Here is a 22442-nt window from a genome sequence, read left to right on the forward strand (position 1 = left end):
CAAGCAGAATAAAGCGGCCTAATCGGTAAAAAAATAAATAAAAATGAAAAAAAAATAAAAAAATGAAAAGTGCTATTCCCCAGGATCAGCATGGAGCATCTCACAGCCTCCCTCTCACTAAACATTAGCGGAACAGGACGGCTCCTCCCGTTAATGCCTCCTCGGAGGGAAATAAAAGCAGCGGAGATGCACGGCTCTGCGCTTGGCGACGGGGAAGCACCGTCTGCACCGGGGAGCGATGGATAGAAATTATCTCACGTCGATTTTTCTTCTCCCCAAGCACAGAACCTTAAACCTATACAACACAACACAACACAACAGACGTCACGTCCAATACATAGCCCACTGGAAAAGAAAATAATAAGATTAGGTTGATATATTGTTTTCATATCAAATGGGTTTTGGATTAGGGGGAGGTGGAGCAGCCAAACTTTCAGGCTTTATCCCACAGATAGACACTACACACGACACAAACGACATATATGTGCCTCATTAGCGTAACTCAATAGGATGAGTGAATCTGTAGTGTGTGTGTGTGTGTGTGTGTGTGTGTGTGTGTGTGTCTGTGTCTGTGTGTGTAAAGTGTTGTTTTCCGCCTCTGGTGACAACACAGATTATTATATATAAATATGAATTATTATTATTATCAACATCATTATCATCATCATGATCACTATTATCATCATTATTATTATTATTATTATTATTATTATTATTATTATTATATGGCAATTTTCTTAAGCTAACAAACTGATGGATACAAAACACAACCTGAAGCCACTGTGAAGAAGAAGAAGAAGAATCTTTTTGGGTGGTGGCCAAATCGCTGGTCAGACGATGGTGGTGTGATCATGTTTTTTTGGAGGGGGGGTCCTTACTGATGGTAGGTGGAGGAAACCCCATGTGAGCACGTGGAGAACATGCAAACTCCACACAGAAAGGCTCCTATTTGGGAGATAATAAAAAATGAAAAAAGATGATGAAAATAAATCTTGCCGTACAACTTTAGTTGTTTTCAGCCTGAAATTGTTGCGCCACTGATTGCCGATTGAAAAAAAAGTTTCTGGATAAACACTCGATGTAGAAGTGGCAATTCAGAAAGGAGAGTCAATCCAAAAGGAGACCAAACCACCATTCGCCGCCACCACTTACCACTCTGTGTGTGCGTGTGTGTGTGTGTGTGTGTGTGTGTGTGTGTGTGTGTGTGTGTGTGTGTGTGTGTGTGTGTGTGTGATGTCAGTGCGCTCTGGTTACCTGAAGGTCATTTGGAAGACCTGTCCCAGGTTGACCTGCTGGCTCTTGTTGTTGTAGCCGTGCAGCATCTCTCCGAACAGGGTGTCGTTGAAGTGCACGTCCTGCCGCGGGCACTTTGGGCCGTTGCAGTTCTCGGCCTGCAGGAGGCAGGAGCGAGCGTCGGCCGCCAGCTTGTACTCCTGCACGCAGCTGGACGGTGGGACAGAGCATTAGGATGTATAATACTGTATTTATAATATTAATAATAATAACAATAGAAAACAATAATAATAAATGCATACTTGTAAAAATATAATAATAATAATAATAATAATAATAATAATAATAATAATAATAATAATAATAATAATAGCAATAATAAGAAGCCTGAATTAGATTTTGTCTGACGAATAACCCCTGACTGCATTTATGCCCCCCAAAATATCCCACTCTGATACCGTCTAGGCTGCACAGGCCAAATCTATTACTCATGGGACCGTTCCTCAGATCACGTTATCCAATCAAAATGCAGAAGAAGTGGCAACGCCGTGCTTCCGTCCCGTCCCCCCGCGAGTATATATTGCGGCTTGACTTCCGCTTATTTTTTTGTTCGCTGCCGAGTGCTGCAAAAGGGCACCGTACCGCAGCGCAGTAATAGATCTGTTCCCTCCTCAGGCAAGCGTGGTTTGCTTACGCAACCCAGATGTTCCCTATCCCAGGGACTGCGATCAATTACTCATGGGACCGTATACCATCACGCGATAGTATAGCGACCACACGAGGGAGGTTCACGTAATAACGTACCCCCAACTGGCGTGTCTTTCCCAGACACTTCCTGTCACACCTGCATACTTAGGTCTGTGCGCCAAACCCGCCTTGTGGCAGAGCAGACCTAGTAACGTCCAACATTTAAAAGGGCCCAAATGTGTGTGAGGAGCTCCCAACACATATCCTCCAACGATGCCCCCTGATGATGGCCCAAGAGGAGGACACTCCCCTGGTGGAGTGCGCGCGCAGGCACTGTGGGGCCTCTCATGACAGGCTCCTCTAGGCAGAGTCTATGGCTCATTGGCTTCCACCAGCCAATGAGCCAACTGCTAATTGGACAGGGGCCTACCCTTTGCTTGGGTACCAGAGCTTGCAAACAACTGCTTACTCAATGACTGGACTCTGAAATGGAGTGGTGAAAACCTTCGGGGTGAAAGAAGCGTTAGGACGCATGACCCCTCTATCACCTCCACCCACAAACTGTATGCAGGGTGGGTGGACTGACTGTGCCTGCACCCGTTTCGTTTCACCGAGGTTAGTGGCAGCAGCAAGGCCATCTTCAGAGAAACGACCTTGATTTCGGTGGTGTGTAGAGGCTCGAACCGAGGCCCTGACAGATCCTGCAAAACTACCAAGAAGGGATTAGGAACGCCAGGGCTGGGCGCAGGCGGCGCACGGCCGCCATTAAGCGAGACACCAGTGGGAGACTGCCTGGCGCGAAGCCGTCCCAGCCCACATGAAATGCAGAAGTAGCTGCCAGAAAGACCTTTCGTGTAGCGGCTGATTTCCCCTCAGCAAACAGTTACTGCAGGAACTGCAATATCGGGCCTTTAGGGCAGTCGGAGGGGGCGTGTCCACCACCACTGGGCAAAAGTACGCCACCTCAGTGTGTACTGGGAGCACGTAGAGGGCGCCCTGGGGCTCTGTGTCGTGGCAACCAATACATCTGAGAGGCCTAAAGAGAGGAGCTCCTCCCTCTCAGGCACCAGGCCGGAAGGCGCCATAGCCCCGGGTGCCAAATCATGTCTGCCGGATTGGGCACGTGCCTGCTTACTCTGCGGGTCCGTGGTTCGAGCCTGGGCGTTCCGTGAATGCGTTCCGAGAATGTAACGCACAATCGGTCAACCCGTGGATCCGCGGATCAGATGTATCCGCGATTTGAGCATGGGCACCCCACGGGCACGGGGCTCATTGGGTCGGGTGTCTGTCCACTTATGGCCAATTGATGCCTCGCGGGCGACATTTTCTGATAAAAAATTCCCCCCGGGTGCCGCATGACACAATTGGACACCGGGGTTTATGAGTTTTGCACATTTTATTTTGGACTATGTAATTTGGTTCAAAAAAGTGTGTACTGTGGGGGTTCGTGCGCGGCGGGCCAGAATTCATAACAGGAGCCTGCTGCACTCCCATGCTGGGGAGTGTGGGGGGATTGGGCATATGATTCATGGCCTGCGTGTTTTTTTCACTGTAAGTGTGTGTTTTCCGGCCGTAGATACGGGGAGAAAGGGACGCTTCGGCGGGACAGCACAGTCGTTCTGTTGCCCCTCCTCTATTTCCTCCGAGGTTCAGGGCCTGCTCGCCGTGGTGGCGGTGGTGGACGGAAGCCTCCTTCCTTTGGCTTCGCCTGAGCTGTGCGTCTCCTGCCTCGCTGGGAGGGAGCCGTGGGGGGTATCCAGCACTGATGAGCCTCCCAGCTCTTCTTCTCCTCCTCGAACCTCGTTGTCATGAGGCCCATCGACTCACCATAGGTGACGGTGGCGCCAATTGGATTACGTGATCTGACGGTCAGTCCCATGAGTAATAGATTGCAGTACCTAGTATAGGGAAAATGATTTTTCACAGTCTTTTTTTACGTATAATGTGCTTGATTCATATTTATGCATGTTGATTTTCCCGTGAGATTTAATCTTTTTTTCGATAATCCATCCAGATACATTAATGCAACAAATCTGTCTTGATCACTACTACTACCACGTGCAAGTCCACATGCGCACATATGCGTGACTAACACAGGCGACTCAGAGGCTGTTTCAGGACCGAATTAGTCACATGTTGCTGTGGAAAATGTATTTTTACCAAGATGGAAAAAATCTCCATTTTGATACATTTCTTAATACAGATTGGATTGGATTGCTCTGCTGGCTGTATCGTTGACACCCCTGCTACGAGGCAATGGACTGTACTGTATTTTAAATTTGAATTTAACACTCCCCATTGACTTGAGCCCAAAAACATTCCGCACAGATGCATTTGGGTTACAGGTGCATATCGACATCCCAACTCTAGCAACTGGTGCGACAAAATGGTGAGGGGGGGGAGGAAAAAACAGCCCTTCTATTCACACATGGAAAAAAAAAATGTGAATAAACAATCAAATAAACAACCCAAAAGCCGATGAAGTGCCCGCGACGTGGGCGCGGCTCTCGGCAGCTGAGCACACACGCCACTAAGCCCCATCCACACAGAGACTGATCAGCACTTACGCGACACTCGTGTTTAATGGCGTGTGTGGGATTCCTGTCAGGCTGACGAGACGCGGAGAAAAACGGGCCTCTGACAACGCCCGCCGTGCTTCGCGAGGTGGGTACCTCAAGGGAGCTCTCTCACCCATCAAGTCTGTTTGCCCCGCCCAAATCAGAGTGAAATTGATGCTTTTGGCTTCACGAAAGACTTTCATTCATTGGTCAGAAATATAGCGGGGAAACACAAACAGAGCTTTGGCCGCGGTTACGTTTTGGTGATAGCGGCAGTAATCCTGCTTTGGTGTTCCTACCAAAGACATCCCCACACCCCCAAAACGAAACCACACCAAGGGGGGTAAACGCACCGGGGTCTTATTCAAACGGACTTAACACGAGAATACGGGAAAGCGCCCTTAGAAAATTCTGGCCCCCATGGTGGCGTTGTACATTACTGTTTTGATATTTTATCCTCAAGTAAAATGCTTCTAAAGTCGAAACTCAACATGAATATTCAACTATGTCATGGAAAATTAAATAAAGGTCCAAACCAATAGATCAGGGAAATATGCCTTTGGTTTACGGCACGCCTTGAATTTTCGCCAGTAAAAACCTGGAAGAATTAACCTAGAGTAACAAAAAACTGTTATTAGACACCTGCTGTTTCAATGCCCGGCACTTCCCTCCACACACTCTAAAATATGCATACGGCCCAACCTCCCACCGCAATCCGGCAAAACATTTCAAGGCTTTCCTTTCCCAGATCCTGATAAATAAATAAGTGGGGTGTTGCGATACTTGCAATTTCCTGCACCGATGGAATCTTTGCCTTTAAATAGGTGTGTGCATGTGAGATGCCAACACAACTGTGTTGTTGTGTTGGCGGCAGCGGCAGCAGCAGCAGCAGCAGCAGCAGCAGCAGCAGCAGCAGCAGCAGCAGCAGCAGCAGCAGCACACTGTGTTTCACCGTCCAATTTATCAGTCAAAAAGAACAGGGCACTGTTTTGAACACAGCGCCTGCAGTCGGCGGCATGATATGAACATTCAGCGTTTCATTACTTTCAAAGATTGCTGAGACACATAGTCGTCGCCGCACATATACTACTTACAAAAGAAAAAACACATGGAGGCAGCAGATTGCTCGGACCAGGTAGTGTGCGTGAGCATTTTTCCAAATTTGGTGACACTGGAAGGTAAATCATCAAACGACAATTGGCTTCCCCGTCGCAGGTCATTAAAAATGTCTGCTTGATAAAATGCGGCTTATTTACTTATTGAGATGCATTTATTTAATGCTGGGATATTCCGCAATTTTGCAACACATAAGCCTCCCCAATTTAAACGCGGACCTAACCGCAGGGTCTCCAAAGGATCAATTACATCTTAAATATTAATTAAATTGAATTATACTGCACTGCTGTAGGAACCGTGGAACTAAAAAAAATAAAATAAAAAATAAGCCTTCCTGCCCACACAAACAACTGCAAAAGTGGAGCAAGATAATAGACTCTATGAACTGCATTCTAATAAATAAATTAAAAAAGAATCTTGCCGGTATTGTTTAAGAATGATTAATGGCCCAATATAAGCCATCTGTTATAAACTTAATTACAAATTTAATTAATTCAATTTATATTAGACACACACACACACTAGCATTTTCTTTGTCTTAGAACTCGATTTAACACGTATATATGCATATCTTGTTTGTGTATATAATCTTAAAAGTAATTAAATTAAATACATTTCCATTAAGCTCCATTTGCTGCTCTTATTTTTTCTGCTTGTCTGCTCTTCGGCAGACAGCATCTTTGATATGGTTTTCACCGGGAAAAAAAACAACTATTTATTTACTTCCCCGTAATAATTTATTCAAATTAAAGTTCCTTGAACGAATGATCAAGATCAACTTGTTGAAACGGGGGAAAGCAGAAGACTGCTATCAGTTGAATAATTCCTCAGTTGAATCAACCATAGACACCCATAGATATTCCAATTTATTATATCTATTACAACTTCAGCCGACCGAGTACTGTAGGAGTCGGGCTTTTTATGTTGATCATTAAACACTGGCCTCGCACGTTGGGAATAATAATAAAAATTTAAAAAAAAGGGCAGCTGAAAGAGCTTTCATTTAAAAAATTCTGATTTAGAAGCTTCCGGTAACTATCACTCGGGTTAACTCCCAATGATCCAGGAGGAGTTTTCCTTTGAGTTAGCACCTGAACCCTCAAACCTGAAATGAAACAAAATGAAATCCCATTTCCGTATTCAAATTGAAACCCCCGCCAGCTGTTATTTAAACCAGTGTTTTCACAACCTTTCTTCTTCCACGGCAACACTTTTTACAACGGAATAATCCCACGGCACTATACCACCATCCTGATAACCACTAAAAATGTCAGAAACACGTACGAATGTGCTTCTCATTATCATCACGGCCGACTCATAGCAAGTGATAAGCGAGTCACAAAGGATTTTTGTGGTGATTGATGTGATGATGACTTTTGGCTTGCGCTGTAGCGAGCAAATCGTTGAGATGACTCGGGATTCCGGAGTCACCTCTTGTGGTCGAGTGAGTCAAACTTCGATTTACAAGCTGAAAATAGTTACTGAGGAATAAATCAAAGTCCAGTGCAAAAAAAAAAAAAAAAAAAAAAAAAAAAAGACCAAGGCATTTGGCACAATTCCTATTGAATTCATATTGACTGATTTACTCTTTGCATTCCACCATTCTTGACTCTTGTGGGAATTTCATTCTCAACCCGGAAGCAACTCTTCCGACTGTCGTTCAATGGGCGTTACAACTGAACCTAATAAACAAAGTCCGAAAATCAAACTACTCTTTTTACTGGGCGTATCGTGAAGAACCGAATCTCAAAAAAGAGTCGACACCTTACATCAGCGCTGCTCTACTCTTTACCGCTAATACTTCTCACTTTGAGAATCAATCTTGTTTGGATGAATACAGAGCTGGTGTCCTGACTGGAACTGATGAATTAGAACAGACACAAGTGCGGAATTCCATTTTTATTATTATTATTATTATTATTATTATTATTATTATTATATATTTTTCAAGTGTAATTTGAGCATTTTTCATGGCACACCAGGCAAGCTCGGTAATTTAAACCTACCCACAGAACATGAGCACGTTGCTGGAGCCGGGGTCGTCCGCCAGGGGCACCAGCTGCTGGAGACACAGCTGCTCGCAGCCGCCGTTGAAGCCATCCGTGCAGTCGGTGCCCCTGGAGTAGTCATAGCAACCCGAGCCATCCTTCATAGGCCGCAGCCCCTCAGGACACTGCAAAAGAAGAGGAGAGAGGGATGAAAAATGGAGGAGGGAGAGAGCGGGGTGCAGGGTGGAGTGATGGAGAGGGCGGATGGAAAGGGAAGTCCGGGGGAGGTGGGAGAGAGGGAGACCGAGGAAAAGGTTGAGAGAGGAAGGTGCAGCCCGTGCATTTTTATCCCAACGTTTGATAAGACCAAGGACGGGACGAAGGAAAAAAAAGTTGATCAGCGTATCACGGCAACAAAGCACAACATTATGAAGTGCTCTGCAATAAGGACAGACAAAGGAAGTACAAGTTACACAGAAAAGTCGGTGTGGCAGCCTCACAACCACACGCCACCCAAGTGGCGTTTTCAGGGACCTCCAGCCCAGAGGCCCAGACGACAGGGGGTTGTTAACACCAGTTTATTGTAGAGAGGAGGCTAGGTGGACTTTGCCCAGGAGCAGATTGAACATGTCATGACACGGGCTCCACTCCGGAGTGCTTGGATTGGGGTTTTTCAAACCCGGCGCTTGTTTGGCAAACCAATGAGCGCCAGGTGTGGCCGCTCAAGCCATCCCACCCACCACAGATGGAGAGAAAAACAGAAAACGACCGTACAGGCGAGGACGGCAAGCCAAGTCTGCCGAAGAGTTTGAGACGAAAAAAGCGATTAAGGGACCTTCAGGGTCAAGGCGAGAGGAAGCAGAAGGGCTCGTTGTATGCTACGGGTTTAAACAACCTAAAACAAGCCGGCACGTGAGCTCGACCACACCAAATAGAAAGAACAGAGAATCACCAAAAATGATCACACAGAGGTTCTGAGAAGCCCAGCGCTTATGTAACGTGATAGAAATGTAAAACACAACCGGGGAGGGTCGGATGGATGGACGGATAGATATCCCCGTAAAAGGGTCAGGATGCAGTTTGAGGTTGACCTGTTGCATGCGTCTCTAGGATTGCCGAACATAATTATGTGGCAGCCTGGTCATGTCATTCACTTGCTAAGCGAGGGCTTTGTTATTATATCTGAGCCGTGCTGTCTGTGCTGCCTCAGCTCAGCTATCTCCCAGTGTCTCCCAACTTACTTTCTGCCACAGGACACTTTGCACACTGACAGAATCCCACGGCACACCGCTTTCCTGTTAACGACTTAAAACATCAAAACCCTGCTTTATATTATGGTCGACTAGAAGTTTGAGATGTACATGAGTGAATCGTTCCAAGCGAAAAAATAATTCAGACTATTTTTTTTCCCAAGTGGAATTGACAAAAAGATATTCCCGGCACACCTGTGGCACAGTGGTGAAAACACACTGCACTAAACACCCGGAGGCCGGCCCTCTGTTTCTGCTTAAGTTAGCGGCAATTTTATTTATCGCCGTTAAAGTATCATATTCAGAAAGGACAGTTTCACGGCTCACACTCCCACAGAGTTCTCAAGGGGTCATGAGGGGGGGAATAATACAGAAGGAAGAGGAAGAAAGGAGGAAAGGAAGAGCAGATCAGTGCGGCATCAAGGTCGGCATGGGGTTCAGCACCACGGACAGCGCCTCAGGAAACACTGGAAGCAGGGTGGAAAAGTACTCAGTACAAATACTTTGTTACTGTACTTAGGAACAGTAACTCTGTCAAGTATCTGTACTTATTAATGTATTTCAGTTGTGGAAATGTTCAACTTTTACTGATGCTGTTGGTCGTGGGAAATAAGGAGCAGGTAACATAGAAAGCCAAGGTCCTCGTGTGGTTCCTATTTAAGCTGCCGACTAAACATGTAGTCCAAGTTATGCATTATATTTCACTCTATACCTAATCTCAAGTCACAGTGACCAATGGATGTAAGAGATAAAGTAGCACAAAATAACTTTTTTACAATTTTATTTATTTATTATCTTCTCATATTTTTTTTTATTAAAATATGTTTTACTTCAAAGTTGGACATTTTCAACTGCATTTAGAGGACAGCGACGTGACTGCATTGTCATTTGCAAAAATAAAAGCTTGTGTACATGTATAAGGTTTTATTACCCATGAGGTTAACCCGAGGAAGACAAAACAAAGTATTACATCAGTTTGTCAGGGAGGACATACTGTACGGCAGAATATAATTTATCAATTAATTAATTAAATTGCAGATCACTATATTACGTTATAAGTTTGAAAGTGTCACTCCTCCTGATAAGCACCAGAATAACACAATAACACATTATGTCTCTGTGTCGTCATAAACAGATCAACATAATTCTGGCTGGTAAACAGGGCGCTCTCCACATTAACATTCATCGGTACAAAGATTAGCTGGAATTAAAAAAAAAATGTTTTGGTGGATAAACACAAGCAGAACATGAGAACAGAGTGGAATAAAGTTGGGCATGATCTTGTGATTAACACCAAGACTCACACCCTTCTATCCCGAAGTAAACACAATAACGTCGGAGTTACATTATTATAGATATCACGACAACAAAACGTAATACTTTTAAAAGAAAACAGCCCTTGAAAGCAATGCATTTTTCACAGTAATTATAATTTGTGAGGAAGATTATGATCAGCGCACTTGTGCTATTTTGAAACAGAGAGGGTGTGGTCAAATCAGGGATGCTGGGATACAAATCGGGTCGTTCCGGACTCCATCCCTGAAAGGAGTGCCACTTGGGTCGACAAAATTTATCTATCTAAGTCTATAAAACACCATCATCTCCCAACATGTTTGCAAAGCTATAAACAGTTCATAAAAAGTTCATGTTAAAGTTCACGGACTATATGAGAAAATATAATTTTAAGTGATTAATCATGTTTTTTTATACGGTTTTCAAAAGACCACTGATTATTTTTATGTCCATATAGAGCGATGGATGTTGAATCACAAATATCACAGGATAAAATGTATTTTTTATACAGAAGTATATGTTTCCCCATCCACACAGCACATATTAATAAAATATGAAAAACGTTTTTATATATAAAAATATGATAATTTATTCCTGAGTTTTATTTGTTCGACCCAGTCACATGTAATTCATGTGTAATGGACGATAAAGAATAAGGCATTTGTGCCTGAGGTGGCAAAATGTGTTTTCTGGGAAGTACAACATGTACAGTTTTTTAAACAATGAAATGTCAAAAAATGAAAAAGAGTTGATTGTTGCAATGATTATTTGTCATTACAAACTCTGATGGTAGAAGGGCCAAATGGCACCCATCTCATGGAATGACGACCTCGCCGGCTGCTTCTGATCGGATTTGAGGCTGGCGAGTTCGCATGGAGGCCCCTAGGAGCCATGTTTCCCATGTTCCTAGTGCAGAAGAGCAGACTGAAGCACTGCTCCAAACCATGGCTCACCTCAGAAATCAAACCCTGTGTGTGTGTGTGTGTGTGTGTGTGTGTGTGTGTGTGTGCGCGCCGACAGCAGCCACCAGACCTCTGGTTGGAGTGCTCCACCCGTGGGCTCTCGCGTGAGGGAACAGCCCGAGGGGTCTGTCCAAAAGTGTGTGTGTGTGTGTGTGTGTGTTCGTGTGAGTGGTTGCATGTATACTTGTGTGTGTGTGTGAGAGTGAGTGTGTGTGCGTGCGTGCGTGCGAGAGAGCGACACTAAAGAGTTGTAAAGAACAGAGAAGGGATCAGAGAAATAAGGAGTTCACAGTGTAGTTTGATTTTTAAAATAGTTTTCATATTTTTTGTCCTCCTCACAAGTTCAGAATGTAGAGTATGTACCACCGGTGTGTTGGTCCTGGTTGCATCAGGAAGAAACGTCTTAAACCCACTCACACACACTTCACACAGTTTTCCACAGTGTTTCCACTTCAAGCGCCACTTTCCCCCCCAATCCCCTCATAAAGAGCGCTCGCTAAAATAAATAAAGTCGCAGCGAAACCACTACGCATGTAAGTACGAACGAGTGCAGGCACACATGCGTGCACGCATGCACGCACGTACGCAACACACACACACACACACACACACACACACACACACACACACACTTGTCTGTCTTGTGGTATCATGTTCCGTGACACTCTGGATTCTTCTCTTTTCCTCTCAGATCTCTCAGGTCTGGTCTGGTCGCCGTGGCAGCTGGTTCCTTGTTGTGTTGTGCTCAAGTGTGTGTGTGTGTGTGTGTGTGTGTGTGTGTGTGTGTGTGTGTGTGTGTGAGCGTGTGTGAGTGTTTTTTGGATCCATCCATCCATCCCTCTGTTCCTCGGAGGCCCCCGGGGGCTTTACCCTGCAGTTCTATTTCCATGGTCTCTGGCCCTCTCTGCCCTGATTCGGATATCTGGCGGCGCTCTCTGGCTTTTTCTTCCGCGACTTTCTCGTCAAAGTGTGTGTGTGTGTGTGTGTGTGTGTGTGTGTGTGTGTGTGTGTGTGTGTGTGTGTGGCTCGCTGACGTCTAACCAGATCCTTCCACCTTCCATCCCTTCTCCTCAGTTGGTGTTTTAGGTGATAAATAGGAGCGTGTCGGTCTCTGCAGCACCGTCATCATAAAGATGATGTATCGCTGACCTCTCTTCCTTCCACCCCTATATTTGGTCATGCTTATGCTGTGGATATTATGCTTGTGTTATATTCTTTGTGGATAACGCTCGTTGTCATGGTGTTGTTTTTGTCCAGTAGTCCGGTGTGTTTTAACCACTGTGCCGTGGTGAATTATCTTAAAACTAGACCCATATTGGTAACTAGCTCCTGTGTTGCAAGATCAAAACTGCAAGGCCGCACTGATTCATCACGTTCCTCAGTTCCAGTCTGAACAGCAGCTCCGCGTTCATCAGCACAAGCTCAAGTTTCACCGCTCAGCGTGAGAACTACGAGTAGCGATGAAAGGTTTGAATTGTCTTTGTTTTTGTTTTTTTGACGTTCGGTTTCTCGACGACCCGCTCGGCGAAAAAATTGGGCGTTCGACTTTCTGACTCTTTGACGGACGGGTGTCAGAAGAGGCAGTTCGGTTCCGACTTGTGACCGGAATTCACCCGTGATTCATTCAATTACGTCAAAATGGTGGGATTCGGTGGAATACAAAGTGTAAATCAGCCCCATTCGGTATCAAGTACAGTATGGCAAATGACTCTATGATATTTGCCTTGGCCTTTAAGTTGGTCCTCCGCGATTCAGAGGACTAACCCTTTTGCCGGGGTGACTCCATCCGTGTCACTTAAAAGATTAGCTCGCTATGAACAAATCGTTTGCAAGTCTTGCGCCACTAACTATGATGAGGCTTCACGTGTTGGTGTTTTTTTTGGGTTTTTTTAAGCGGTTAACAGGATTGTGGCGCGGGCGCCGCCGGGATATTTAATTGTAGAACGCGGTTCAGAGACACTGCACCAGTCACTCATTCCACATCTATCCATTCAAGGCGATCTCCTATCTGAGATCCCGTTTTTTTCCGCTCCTCTTTATGTACATAATGAGGCGAGTGTTTAGGGACGTATGTGCCGGGGAGAACCGCCAACATAAAAGGGGGGAAAGGAAAAAAGCCAACAAGGAATATCTTCCCAAACGCGCAGCCCTAAATCATCCTGATAGGTGGAAAGAATCAACTAGTTTTAAGAGCCTGCTTGACAGCCTAATCTGGTTTGTAGGTGGCAGGAACGCATGCCCCGCGGCTTCGCTTGCATCTGAGATGAGTTCCAAATTAGGCACAACAGCTTTATTGCCGCACGAGCGGGGAGGGGGGGGGGGGGGAAATAAATAAATAAATCGCAGGAGGGGAAAAAATAGTCCCCATGGGAAGCGACGCGTCTCACGCCAAATGTTAGCTGTTCAGATTAATCTGCTGGAGATGTAATCTTTAACATGAAAGAAAGAGGAACATCCTGTAGCGTGCTCAAATAAATAGCCTGAACACACACTTTCCGTTTGGATTTGGATTCTTTTTTTCTTTAATGTGGATTTCTGACACCGGCAACAACAGAACGGGCGGGGTGTGCAGAAAAGCAGCGGAAACGCAACAGAAAATCGACAAAAGACAACAGGGGGCGTTTCCATCCGTCGTTCTCTCTCTATCTGGTGCCAAAGGGATCCGGTGAATTCATTAAACTATTAGAGCGGCGGAGAGGAGCGGTGGGATGGAAGTGGAAACAGCCGCCGTCGCAGGACATCCTGCACCAGTCGGGAATAAAAGCCTGAAATGTTACACCCTTTTTCACGCTCTCGTTTAATGTTTGCTCAAAGCTGGAGACCTGATATCATCTTATCAGTTCATATAGAAAACGCTGCTCTCCCCGGGGTGGGTTTTGCTCGTCTCTTGTTTTAGTAGATTTCCATGTGATAATGACATCAAACAAAGGACGATGACTGTTTTTTGTCCTTGTTATGCGTCACTGTAAATCTCCGACTTTATAAACGTTCTCACCCTTCACTTGTGTAGAAAATAGCTTCTATTAAAATCAATATGTTGTAATTTGATTTTATATATCACTATATAATATTATAACCTATTTACACCTTTCATTCACAACAGGCATTCAAAGTGCTTTATATTAATAGATGGCAATCAAATATTAATTTAAAAAAGTAAGCAGGCAAAATGCATTCAATTAATATAGGTAAATATGCTATACTCATATTCATTAATTATTATCATCATTCATATTATCATAATTCAATAATCCATAGTTAGACACTGGAGTCTGTACCAATTCTACTCCAGGCGGGAAAAAAACCTGCATTTTCCACCTATGGCTGCCGGAGGCAGAGTGTCACCGGGGTTCCCTGGGGCAGAATAAACCACACACCTGATTCTCCATGTAGCCACCGGTGGCAGGAGAATTATTAAAACGCAATTGTGAGAAAACCATACGGCCCTGAGTTGCCGGGGTAATGATCAGAGTAGCGCGCAGGGAGAGTCGTGACGCCCGTCTCTCCAGGACGCGGGGAAAACGCAGGGAAATGTGGCGAACCAGAAAGCGGCGAGGAACTAGGATGAGGGAGTGGAACGAGCCTCCTCTGAGGTCTCTACAAAGGTGGAAATGTATTTTTCTTCTCCCCTCGCTCCCCCTCATGCCGCTTCGATATTATGCAAAGCGGAGGCAATTGAGCGGAGATTTGCCTCCGCTCTCAGAACTAATCATTTAATTCTTGACTTTTAAAGTGTGCCTCACATTGGTAAACATGCCGGGGAGTCGGTGGATGGAGGAGCTTTGTATGAATGATAGGAGGGGAAATGCGAGAGTGATATGTTACTCTCCGAGCTATTAGGAGTTTGATGAGGGGAAAAAAATCGATTGAAAAAAATTGTTTTCGCGATGGATGGGATGTATCGTGGCCAACCCCCGCATCCGAAACAATTCCCCTGCTAAAAGAAGAGATATGGTTCTAATATCACAACATCTGCTTCTTTCACTAAGACGACGATAGAATAATGGAGCCTTTCCACCGCATTTCCACCGACGCCACTCGACTCGCCTCTTTTGGTTTCCCATTTTGGTACCGCCTCTGCCGAGGTTCTGAGCGGTGCCAAAATATCACCTGAAAAAACTGCAGACGACTGACTGGTCAGAGGGAATGGTCACTGCGTCTGCGTCATCACTGAACCACACGGGTGAGACTGTGACTTGAGAACGTCTCCCCAAATGGGGCTTTTTTTCGTTTCATTCAATGAGGAAAATAAATACATACTATAAAAAAAAACAAAAAAACAAGACTTATTATTGGTTTCGTTTGCAGAAATGGGGAGCGGGGACGCACGGGATCTCTCGGAGAGATGGCTGAGCAGGGGAATCAAAGAGACATTTTTAGAAATGCTGAAAGATCCCCGGGATCTCTGAAAAAAGGATACCAGGAAACACCAGAAAAGCTTATCCAGCCACACGCCGGGAATCACGAAGGCCCTCCCGTCCGCAGCCTTCATCGTTGCTGCGTGTGGCGCGTTGGAGATGACGTCGCGGCGGTTTCGCGCGGCTCCGCCCTGGGTGCTGTCCGCGGTGGAAAAACAAAGTACCTGGTACCAAATTGAGAAGAGTCCAGTCGGGTTGAGCTGGTTCCATAAGAAACTGTCTCTGACGAAAACAACGTGCCGTCCAACCAGGAATAGACCCCTCGCTTCCATCTAAATGCACACACAGCTTGGGAACAATTTAAGAGGGCAAGACACTGGGCTTACAGATTCGACTAAGCTACTGAGCGTGTGTGTGTGTGTGTGTGTGTGTGTGTGTGTGTGTGTGTATGTAGGACTGTCTGTACACGTTGCAGATCAATGGCCGATAGGTTCCTTCATCGCTAAAGGTTAGCTTGGCCTTTGTAATTTGAAAGCTGGTGCAGGAAGAAACGGCTGCCGCCGGTCTGATCCAAAGATAGAACTTCAGCAACACTGCACTTTAGTGATGAGGAGTTCGGCTCTTTCCGGAGAGTCGGCCCTTTTCGAGTGACTTTGTGAAAAGGGCCGTTCAATTTTCTGACTTTCTCGTTCGTCTGGTTCGGTCGGCGTAACGAGAGTCGGAAACGTCGGTTCGGCTCCGAGTTGTGAAGAACCGTTTTAATTCCGTCAAAAGGACTTATTTTGGTGGAATGCAAAGGGAAAATCGGTCATATCAGACTCTTTTGATGTTGAGTGACTCCCGACTCCTGAGTCCATTGAAAGATGAATTTGCTCCGAACAAATCGTTTGCAAGGCCTGCTCACTGCTGCAGTGGACTTAAGGGTTAGATAGAGGAGTACTAGGAAGAATTTTCTGAGAGAGATGTCCTCAGATGTTCAAATTGACTTTAACCCATCAAGGCAAATGAATATATTAACCACACCGTCATTTTAGCAATTTTTTTCTCATATTGCTAAAGTTGAGAAATACTATTAAAAAAAAAAAGTTATTTCGACAGGGCAGTGATGTGTACGTCGCAAACAAGTTGGCTCATGGAGCCGGCTTCTTTAAGTGAACGATGGGAACATTCTCCCGACCGAGAGCTGATTTATTTTTTTCTTTACTGTATTTTTTCAGGAGCCGGAATAGCCGGCTCTTATTGCTCAGCTGAGCCAAATGATCTGCCTCGCTAAAAAGAGCCGGAATGCCCATCACTACCACAGGGCTTTTTATTTATTTATTTATTTTTTACGTTTGGGGGCTGGTAAAAAGGGCGATACAAATACCAAGACAACTGCACAGCCTAAGAAAAGGAACAGCAAGACAATAAATCTCACGGCTGTGTTACTTATTAAACCCAAAACACATATATGCAGTGCTCAAAGCAAGGCCACGGTGTTCTACTCTATATGCAGAGTCGTTAAAAAAAGGAACACACAATACATTCGCCGTCTGATAATACAGTTGGACCTCCAGTAATAAGCATAACTAAACAAAACACCAGTATAAACCAGCCGTCATCCGCAAGGCGTGGAGAAGGACTAGTGGTGAAAAGTTTGTCTCTCTCTGACGACGCGGCTCGTTGCGAGTGACTCGGTTAAAGGATTCGGCGGAAGAGTCGTTTCAACTCTTTCTCACGAGAATCATTTAGTTCTGTCAAAATAATACAATTTTGCAAGAATTCAAAGTGTAAATCAGTCACATTTATAATAATTATGACAAATTTGCTCATGGTAATTGAAAGTCATTAATTCGCTCGAAACAAACGAATCGTTTGCAAGGGGTTTTTTTTAAGATGGCTCGCGGTTTGACAGGGTGCGTTAAAATAATATAAACCCAAAATCTGTGAGGAGAGAAAATAATTACACGACTTCTGTGGGCCCAGGGGGGACGCGGAGTAGAACAGGGAGTTTTATCAGCCTTGGTTTATCAGGCTCAATAAGCCACGTCTCCGCACGTCTGCATCGTTTCTGAAGATCATTCATTGAAACGTATGCAACCCTCTGAGACAAAAAACTTGTTTTCGCCAAGGTGAAGATTAATACCAAAGATGAAATCAAAGAAACGACATCTGAAGAAAAAACAAAAGATCCACAAGGGTGATGTTGGTTTATTATCATCATTCTGCTGGTGTAGGTACTTCTCCCTACAGCTTGAATCAAACTTATTTGCCATTGTTGGGTCTGCATTTCAATTAGCCTTGGGGAGGCAGGGGAGCTTTATTCAATCGATGTTTGAAGTGGCGTTTCAAATTAAATCAAAACATTGTTGGATGCCTGCGTGTATGTGTGTGTATGTTCCCTGCGGGCTGGACTCATAATAATAATAATAATAATAATAATAATAATAATAATAATAATAATAATAATAATAATAAACTAAAGACTGATATGTACAAGTCTCATCTTCCAAACCAGTGAGAGGGAAACGGCTTCTGGTCTGAGTAATAGTTAACCTTTAAACAAATGGAGTTGTTTATTTGCATTGTTGTTGTTTTTTTCCATAAATATGATTGTCAGCTTTCCCACGCTGTAAAGGTTATGCACTGAATTTATTTATGATTTAGGCGTAAGGGCTTGGTTGTAATTGAAATGATCTTCAGGTGGACAGCCCTTAATTATTATTTTGCAACGTTTGCTTTTAAAACCAATTATTTCTCACACTAAACAGATACAATTTTAATTGGCAATAAAACATTTCAATTTTTTTTCCCCCCACTTTCGCTCATGCTTCAAATATTTCTGTTGATGTTGGAATTATCTTATAAAAGACAGAAACTACCGGCCTGACCACCATTCGCCAATTACACATTTTAATATTTGATTGTTTCTGTTTGTTTGGTTATACAGAGGAATCTGGTTTCAAAAGACCCCCCCCCTGCATCGCCGCTGATTAATGAGTCTGTAGTTTGTAGACGCGAGGTGGCACTAGAGTGCGTGAATTCTGACATGTGCCGGGTGGCGTGTTATCAAGCCCCTGTTCCACTTCCACTAAAGGCCGTAAATCCACCGGCAATGTTCTGTATTGGTGTCATGTGGGAAAGCCGGCGTCCATGTTCCATAAAAGCCGTTCCGTAGATTTTCCCCCCTCTCAGCCTAGTATAGTTTCTGGGAAAATGGCGGTACGGCTGTGAATGGAAGCGTGTGTTTGGATCAAAAGTAGGCTACAGCTTCTTGTTTTCAAATTTTCAAGAATGGAGATGTAGACACGTGAGGTCGCAAAACAAACTGAATCCTCAATCCTAAATAATTGTAATTATAATAATAAACAAATAAATAAATAAATAAAAATAAACCATTTTCCAAAAATAATAAAAGCAGTAATACAATGTTTTACGTTCTTATTATACATTACAACTACAACGATTGCGACGACTATCCAGATATTATATTATTTTGTTCTCCCGAATGGGGCACTTCACAAACTGGGAGGCCATTGCCGGTGTTTTTGTCAGGGTGACAACGGTTAAAATCCCCGGAGATTGCATTGAATATTCCTTCTCCCTCCCTCTGTCCCTGTCTGGAGCGTGGGGCATCACAGCTCCGCAGCTCACAGCTCTGCTGTCAGCTCCGTACTCACCCGAGGCTACAGGGTTTATTGAATTAAATAATTGTTGTTACATTTATATTTTAACAATAGCAATACGTTTCTTAAATCACTGTGATTCTCCTCAACCATACAGGATGTTATTCGTCCCACTTCATACACATGACCAGGGGTTCTCAAAACTGTGGGGTTTGACCCACAGGGTGGCCAAATGTTTTCTGGGTGTCACCAGATGATTTTGTGAACATGCACAACAATAAGAAAAATACGTTTTTTTCTATTAAATCATTTTTCACAAAATAAAAAAAGATTTTTTGTCTCGCACAAATTGGAACCTTTGGTCACCCGTCAAACAATATGGACCATGGCGGGGTGGAAAGTTACATAACAGCTCATGAAATATAATGTTAAATATATCCAAAAAGCGTAGCGGCATATATTATTATTTGTATGGCACAAATAAGCACAAACGGCAATCATTTTATTCAAATTATAATCTCTCGGGGCGCCAACTACAGAGGTTTGTACATATACTTAATTATGTTCGATCGAACATTGGCAAAAAAATGGGAATTTTCACCTCAGTGAAACTTTTGGTCACTGGGGTTCTTGGTTGCACATGTTTGGGCTCGGTGTGGCCGTATAGGATCACACAACCGTGGCCCCATTACTGTAAGCGCAAACAAAAACATACACCCAAAGGAATCTTGAAATATTTTTATCCAGACAAAACCTGATAGCGTTCTACCGTCTGGACATTGTCTGGAGCTTTCCCTTTCACACATGTAGCACACAACCGGAGATTGTTCATGTCGGACACATTCAGACCTCCTGGAAATACTCTGTTTGGTTTCGATGAGGGGCGGAGCCTGGGTAGAGCGCGCAGGAGGCAGGACGCGATGCAATGACGCCTGACGTTGCGGAGGTTTAGAGCACACCCAAGATGACGTACGAGGCTACCGACTTAACAGCAGCTGGGACTTTTTGTTGCGTTGATACTCCACACATTCAGATGTATCCACAACATAAACGAAAGAGGGGAAAGGAATACAAAGGAAAGCGGAAAGGAGTACGAAGCAGCTACGCTCCTTGCACGGAGATCACACTGGAGAAAGAAAGCTGCAGCGCTGTTCTCCAGGAGCACCGTGAGTCGCATGACAGAGACGCCATTAACCAGGGAGACGCCCACTCGCTCGCTGTGAATTCTCCTGACAATCACCTGCTCTGTTCACACATACCGCTCAAATGGACATTACGCAGGCTTTGTAGGAGGGTGCTGGCTGGGTAAAGTCAATTTAATGTGTCCGGTCCAACTGATTCGGCCTTTTGTGTTCATACATACTACTCAGCCCCTCCGGGTAATGCCCAGATAATTTCGGGGTTGCAGTACATGTGGGAAAGCAGTTTCGATTTAACGGTCGGGTTAAAACCCAGCTTTCCGGAAGATATCGTCGGTACCGGGTGTGCACCCGGGGCAGGGCTTCATCTCCCACCAGAATGACGCCGCAGAGCGCCGGAGGCTCGGGGCCTCCTCCCCCGCTGCTCCACTCCTCTCAGCCCGGACTGGATTCAAATTTTGAATACGATATTCATGTTAACTGTATTACTGTCCCTCTAACCTGGTTTTGTCACCGATTCGCCGCTCAGTGGAAACTCTCGTGTGGAGTCGTGAGGTGTGCCGGGACGCTGCAGCTCCGGCGGCAGCTCGGTCTGTCTGAGCGGCGCTTAAAAATAAACGTATCAATAGTTATACTATCGACACTTGGCACCACTGTATCATTATTGTATTGTGAAAGAAACCTTTGTCGTCCCTTAAAAAGTATTAATTTCGATGAAATTACATCAAAAACTGGACTGCTGGCCCTGAATTAAGCTCCTTTCCTACATGGAATCCGTAACATTGCTGGATAAAACATATCGGGCAGAGGCAGTGGGTAGTGATTCCCACATTGGCCTCCTTTACGGAAAAGTTCCGTATGGAGTCTGTTCCCACGTGATGACTGTTACGGATAAAGTACGTAATGCTCGCCCAGACTAGGCAACAGATTCAGTTTGGTTTTGAGACCAGCGCTTCGCTCCCCATCTCCTGGCCCCTACCGACAGTCTTGGTTCCCTCCGCTCACCCGGACACAATAACCCCAACGCAAGGTTATTATATCAGCGTGATCATTTTCAACCAAGTCCTACACGCTCTTCCTCCGGAGAAGGAACGTTCTCCACCTGTTCCCTCTCTCCCTGTCCGCACGCTCCCTCCGGCTCCTGGCTGTGGTGCAGCAAGTGTGTGTCCCACGGCGGTGCAGGGTCTGTGAGGGTCTCGAGTGGCGTTTTGTTTTCGAAGAAAAATAAAAGAATTGAAGACTTTGAAGACCTGTCTCCTTAGGGACCGGACGTGTTTCAGTTCCTCGTCTTTGCAGCCGAGCCCACGGTTTCGGATCGGACTCGCCTTATTTCTGAATGTTAGCTTTTCTTCCTGAAAACAAATAATTGTAAAAATATTTGTACAAAATAAATATCCGTAAACACGTAATATTTGTGCTTTATTTGGATTCGGCTCCACCCCCATTTTACGGCAATGTTACTGCTTCCATTACCACACACTTCGATTCACAGCCGTATCGGCATTTTCCTGGAATTTATACTAGGAACCAGAGTGGGGAAACTTACGGACGGCTCCTTTTCCCACATGACGCCAATACAATGCCAGTAGATTAACGGCCTTCAGTGCAAGTGGGAAAGGGGCTTTACGATGCCGGTCCTGTCTGGACTGCTCAAATGTACCACATGGCGGTTGGTGCGCACCGCAGCTAGAGGATTTTTCTGCAAAAACAATCTCAGCGCCTCTCTGAATGCCGTCAGGCGGATCAAAGCCTCAGCAATCATGGCTTCTGAATTCAGAAACATCTGTACTTCATTTATTACTCACAGTTTAATATGGACTGTGGATAGTCAAACCAAGGTCGTGGAAACCTGAGTTTTTTTCGGCATGAATGTGCAAAATAAAGGCCCTTTTTCATAGTTTCCTGTTTTGTTCTTGATGTTTTTTTTATTTTTACTATAATTAATCATAATATAACCGCATTTTTATTTTGATTGCCATTTGATTGCCATTTTTGTTTGATTGTAAACTTGTAGAGCCTTGTTTCCTTAGTTAAGATGATAAGTTAGCAGTTAGTTGAGTACAAATATTTTATAAAGGTTATAAATAAAACATTCAAATTAATCCTGTTCAATAACGTTTTCTCATTGTCTGCTCATATGTAGTTGCATAATGCATGTTGCATGGTGTCAGTTTGTGGCATGAAAGTTTAACGAACCCAACCACCTTGGGTCCCTTATTGTGACATCAGATCAGAAATAGGTTCTGTGATGTT

The 22442-nt window shown here is 44.6% G+C and overlaps 1 protein-coding gene across 1 annotated transcript in view; it reads right to left on the reverse strand.

Moving 5' to 3' along the window:
* astn2 (astrotactin 2) overlaps positions 1 to 22442 on the reverse strand; it is a gene marked incomplete at both ends in the record, with an annotated part of 347495 nt that overhangs the window by 95361 nt on the left and 229692 nt on the right. Inside the window, 2 exons of the mRNA XM_080017621.1 lie at positions 1255 to 1443; positions 7601 to 7767. Coding sequence (XP_079873747.1) covers positions 1255 to 1443; positions 7601 to 7767 — 356 coding nt within the window. The remainder of the gene's footprint in view (positions 1 to 1254; positions 1444 to 7600; positions 7768 to 22442) is intronic.

This window comes from Zeus faber (genome assembly GCF_960531495.2).
Source record: "Zeus faber genome assembly, chromosome: 17".
In the NCBI taxonomy this organism is placed as follows: domain Eukaryota; kingdom Metazoa; phylum Chordata; class Actinopteri; order Zeiformes; family Zeidae; genus Zeus; species Zeus faber.